The 6,000-nt window shown below is 42.5% G+C and overlaps 1 protein-coding gene across 1 annotated transcript in view; it reads left to right on the forward strand.

The window, feature by feature from the left end:
- LOC124796033 (carboxypeptidase B-like) overlaps positions 1-4,960 on the forward strand; it is a 128,044-nt gene extending 123,084 nt beyond the window's left edge. Inside the window, exon 10 of the mRNA XM_047260118.1 lies at positions 4,648-4,960. Within this exon, the coding sequence (XP_047116074.1) occupies positions 4,648-4,960 (313 nt within the window). The remainder of the gene's footprint in view (positions 1-4,647) is intronic.
- Positions 4,961-6,000: the final 1,040 nt, after the last annotated feature.

Raw genomic sequence — 6,000 nt, forward strand, 5'->3', positions numbered from 1 at the left:
TTTTTTGGCGCATTGTAGATTTATCACAAGCATCTCATACTTTGCACGATTTCCTACAATCAAATGTCAATTAATGACACATCGGAGGAATAGCCTTATGAAGATCCTAACATACATAATAATAGTACATGCTGTCTGTGTTCAGTACGGCTGTGTGGTTAGACACTACGTTTGTAACACATTCTGAACTCAGCAATTGCATCTGTATTCTTCCTTGTCACAAGTATTTGGCCGCTTTATCCGAATACGTCGTGGATTCCGAGTGTGTGCTTAGACAGACAACTGAGAACAATATGGTAACCAATTCTGTAGCAGAGAACAGCGATGTACGAACTTTGTTTTTAGTTACTGAGAGAGTATAACTTTTTATTGTAATATATTTTGGTGAATTTGTTTTCTGTTTATTTTTGTAATATCGTAATACACTGATAAAAAATGGTTCAAATGGCTCTGAGCTCTATGGGACTTAACTTCTAAGGTCATCAGTCCCCTAGAACTTAGAACTACTTAAAACTAACTAACCTAAAGACATCACACACATCCATGCCCGAGGCAGGATTCGAACCTGCGACCGTAGCGGTCGCGCGGTTCCAGACTGTAGCGCCCAGACCGCTCGGCCACCTCGGCCGGCCACTGATAAAATTTTTCATGAGCTTCAACTGCTCCCTACCTCTCCTTTCCATTAACTGTTCACTAAGTTTTACTCATCTTTGTCCTGCCCCTCCACCAACTCTCCATTTCAATCATTAATTCCCACATTCCTCATTCACCTCACATATTTGTATAACTACATGTGAACGTAAATAAAACGAAATAATACACTTACAGCAAACAACAGATCAAAATTTCGTTTTTTAGAGAAGCTGAAAACCAGAGTTAACACGTAACACACACAAAACACACATACGTTTAGCCAGAACAACGTCACTAAACGCTAATAGTACAACGTTTTGTCATCACAAAACGTGAATACCCGCAAGCCAAAGTGAAATTAGTTTGAAAACAACAGTGCAAAACCCTGGAAAATGTGAAATTAGGCGACACTTCCAGATGCAAGCGGAAATTTGGAAAAAATGCTCTACGTAAAAATTATATTGCTGTGGGGAAACTGGTATAGACACGCATATTCAAATACAGAGATATGTAAAGAGGCTGAATACGGCGCTGCAGTCGGCAACGCCTATATAAGACTAGTGTCTGGCGCAGTTGTTAGATCGGTTACTGTTGCTACAATGGCAGATTATCAAGGCTTAAGTGAGTTTGAACGTAGTGTTATAGTAGGCGCACGAGCTATGGGACACAGCATCTCCGAGATAGCGATGAAGTGGGGATTTTCCCGTACGACCGTTTCACGAGTGTACCGTGAATATCAGGAATACGGTAAAACATCAACTCATTGACTTGCTGCGGGCGAAAAAAGATCCTGCAAGAACGGAACCAACGACGACTGAAGAGAATCGTTCAACGTGACAGAAGTGCAACCCTTCCACAATTGCTGCAGATTTCAATGCTGGGCCTTCAACAAGTGTCAGCATGCGAACCATTCAACGAAACATCATTGTATGGGCTTTCGGAGCCGAAGGCCCACTCGTGTACCCTTCGTGGCTTCACGACACAACGCTTTACACCTCGGCTGGGCCCGTCAACACCGACATTGGACTCTTGATGACTGGAAACACGTCGCCTGGTCGGGCGAGTCTCGTTTCAAATTGTATCGAGTGGATGGACATGAACGGGTATGGAGACAAGTTCATGAACACATGGACCCTGCATGTCAGGAAGGGACTGTTCAAGCTGGTGGAGGCTCTGTAATGGCGTGGGGCTGTGCAGTTGGACTGATATATGACGAAACGCACGTAAACATCCTGTCTGATCACCTGCATCCATTCATGTCCATTGTGCATTCCGGCAGACTTGGGCAATTTCAGAAGGACAATGCGACACCCCCACACGTCGATAATTGCTACCGAGTGGCTCCGGGAACACTTTTCTGAGTTTAAACATTTCCGCTGGCCACCAAACTCCCCAAAGATGAACCTTGAGCATAACTGGGATGCCATGCAACGTGCTGTTCAGAAGAGATCTCCACCCCCTCGTACTCGTAAGGATTTATGGACAGTCCTGCAGGATTCATGGCGTCAGTTCCCTCCAGTTACTACTTCAGACATTAGCCGAGTCCATGCATTGTCGTGTTGCGGCACTTCTGTGTGGTCGCGGGGTCCTTACAGAATATTAGGCTGGTGTACGAGTTTCATTTGCTCTTCAGTGTATTTATAGAACTAGAAGTAAACGAGAATTATAAATTTGTACCATCGAGGCCGCTGACGATTTTTAAAGGAATTAAACGAAAGTCGTATGGTAAAATAAATACGTGTTTTTTGTTGTTCGAAGGCGATGGTGAGAAAATCATGCGTATCACATTTGGCAACTACATGGCCCTATCACATTTGGCAACTACATGGCCCAGTTGTCCAGATCTAAGGAAGAAGTGATGCGGGTGAGCGACAGCGTGAAGGCTGCAGCAAGCAGGATCTGTGTTCTGGTGCATAAATCGAAGACTAAATATATGGAAATAAGAAAAACTCATATCTATTTCCATATCAGTCGTTGGATGCCAGGACCCATTTCTACAAAAGGGTTCATGATTTTAAATATTAGAAGATGACCTTCACATCGAATGACGCAGAGAGCAAAGCGTGGATCCAAGTCGAAAGGCCATCGCAGCACAGTTTCAACTAGCCTTTTAAACTTCGCAGTTTGTCAAGGAATTTTAAATACGAAATAGGGAGTGTCTGGAAAAAGGCCTTAAATCATCCTCTAGTTTTCGAGCGCTTCAGGAAGAGCTGTGATTCGGTACAACATGAGACCACTTGGAAATGGAGGGTCCAGTGAAATTTTGATGGATGAAATCTGCAACTTCCGAAATATTATAGGCCTCATGGAAACCAAATGGCTTGTACGCGCAGATCATGTCAGTCGGATGCATAAACGCTGAAGGCCTTTAAAATCCATTGATTTTGCTGCCCACGACAGAAGGCTACTGGAGAGATCAACGAAAATGTGAGGAGACGAACTCCATGATGACTTATTGCAGATCGACATAAAAGGTGATTGGCGACAGAAAGCAGGAAACAGAATTCACTAAAAGAGGCTCCTGATAGCTATGCAAGGTCCTCTGCATCGATTTGCATAAAATAAAGAAAATGAAAGTAAAGTAAGTAGAAGTTGCAACGACGAATTTCAAATTTCTTTAAAAATTGTAAAGCAACCTCAGACACAGCGGCAAAACAAATGAATTTATTCTATTACCACTTCGTTGTCACCTGCATTCGCATGGATCTCAAATGTTATTCTGCCAACGTTTTTCATCCCAGAAGAGGCCTCTGTAGCCTCTGTCCCACCTGGTCTTCCAGCAACCCATCCAACTGACGATCGGCAGGATAATGAGAGCTGTACTGTTCTACAAGTCCTCAGGCACCTCTGAGCTTCAGTTCGGTTCCACAGTTCTTGAGGCAGGTTCGTAACATTTGGTTTGGTATTGGCCTAGTGCTTCTACTCGAGGATGGATCTGGAAGAAAGTTGTTCGATAGTCGACAGCCGATTTCACTTAAGTTCACTGGCTGAAGTATTAGTCAACACCTCATAGGAGCACACTGGTTGCTTTGAAGGACTGTAGATGGGGTGGAACTGGCACAAAACAGTCATGTGACTCTCCAACGTGACATAAGTCACGGCGGTGAAGCGATGTGCGTACTGTATGCCATTCGGTAGTAGGGAATCAGTGCGTAAATGTGGGTCAAAGTTGAGACGCGACAGAATGTCACAAAGGAGTTATCGTGTTTGGCTGTACCTACCATGATGCAGTAAATTTAATTGACAAATTTATTAGTGCATCAATATAGACTGTCCAAAAGTTTTACACATAATGGTGTGCCACTCACAGCCATGTAACACAGCATAAGAACGGCGGTTGTGCAAAGATGCTAACCGACAGGGGTTGGAGACTAGTGTCTCGCCTTCTCAATGACAATTGGTTTCAAACCCCACAGGAATCGCTGCAGTCAGTGAATGCTGGTCCATCTCAACTAGTTTCCAAGCGAACATTTCGAAGGCAACTGCACCCAGGGGAATCGGATACCTCAAAAAACGCCATTGCTCATAGCATCAAACAGAGTTGCACGTCTTCATTGAGCTAAACAATGCAGAAACTGGACACCATAGCGGCCATCACGAAGACACGTCAAGGTCATTCCACCATCCTACAGAATTGCCAGTGAGTGATAATTTCAAATGTTAGTAAAAATTACGACAAAAAGATTGAACACTTACATCCATCGCCAAAATAGCTGATAAATGCTATACAAACGTAATTGTAGGTACTTTCAGGCCAATATTTCCTTTGAAATTTTGCATGTGGTTTTGTGAAACCCAAAATTTTAACAAAGAATCCATCCTCCGCACACAGTAATAATATTTTACTCAAAAATTCGTTCTTCTTGTTGCAATGTCCCTGCATTCCATTAAAAATGTTTGTCCATCATTATATTTTCTGAATCGAAAACCAAATGAGCAGAGAAGGCAAAGAATGAAAGTCTTTCGGCCAGGATCATTAATTTTTTTCATGGCGATTACTCTGTATTTTTCTAGCTGCCGGGGAAAAATTGAAGAGAGAAATCTGCTCAAAAATTTGACACTGGAGAAAGAGGGCAAGTACGAAAAGATGTATCAAGTAGCCAAGGAAATAGTATTTCAGGGAAGGAAGAACAAAACAAACATGGAGATAGAAGGGAAAGATGGAACTCTTTTGCGTGACCCACACGCTGTTCAGAATAGATGGAAAGAATATATTGAAACTCTCTATGAAGCAGATCAAAGACCTTCCGATCTGCAGATGGAGAAGGAAGAATCAGTAAATGAAGATGAAAAAGGAGATTTTTACCCTGGGTTCAGGGGTAAATAAGGCATTGAGAGAACTTAAAAACAACAAAGTGTGTGGTCTAGACGACATTCCGGCAGAAATCTTAAAGAGTTTAAAAGAAACCGGTGATGAGTTGACCTATATTTGCAACAACATCTTTGACAAAGACTTTCTCGTAAGTATAGTAGTCCCAATCCCAAAGAGCAATAATCCCAAAAAGTGTGAAGACCACAGGACAATCAGACTAATATCGCACTCAGCAAACGTAGTTCATCGAATTCTGAATAGAAGGCTATATGGAACGCTAGAAGAAAAGCTTGGTGAAGAACAATATGGTTTCATAAGGTGAAAGGGAACACGGTATGCCATTGGACTCCTAAGAACCACGGTGAGAGATACACAGAAAAGGGAAAAGAAGTGTATGTTGTCTTCATAGACCTCAAAAAGGCCTTTGATAGAGAGCAGTGGGATAAGCTGTTAGATATCTTGAAAAAGAAGGGAGAAAAGTGGGAGGGGGGAAGATTGATCGCAAATCTGTACCTGAACCAGAAAGCTCGGATATGAATAGGTAATGGGATCTCTGAAGACAGCAAGATTGGCAGAGGTGTTACACAAGGCTGTTGTCTCGCCGATCCTATTTAACATCTGCCTGGAGGAAGTATTGGAAAACTGGATGGGACAACAGGCGTCAGAATAGGTGGGCAGAAAATTTAACATATAAGATTTGCAGACTACATGGCAATCCTCGCAGAAAATCAAGAGACGCTGACTCAAATGCTAAATGACCTGAATGATGCCTCTGCACAATATGGTATGAAAATTATAAAAAGAAAACCAAAAGCATGGTCATAGGTCTCAAGAAAAGAAACGCGAAAATTATGTTGGGGTCAGAAATCATAGAACAGCTACAGGGAAGTTGGATTGGCTCTGGCAAAAGATGCATTTCAAAAGCAGAGAAGACTCCTAACTAGTTGTTTAAACGAGGAATTAAGGAAGCGACTGGTTATGTGCTTAATATGGAGCGTGGCCTTGCATAGTGCAGAAACGTGGACTTTGAGAAAGCAGGATGAGAAGGGAATTGA

Source organism: Schistocerca piceifrons, chromosome 4 (assembly GCF_021461385.2).
Source record: "Schistocerca piceifrons isolate TAMUIC-IGC-003096 chromosome 4, iqSchPice1.1, whole genome shotgun sequence".
Classification (NCBI taxonomy): Eukaryota; Metazoa; Arthropoda; class Insecta; order Orthoptera; family Acrididae; genus Schistocerca; species Schistocerca piceifrons.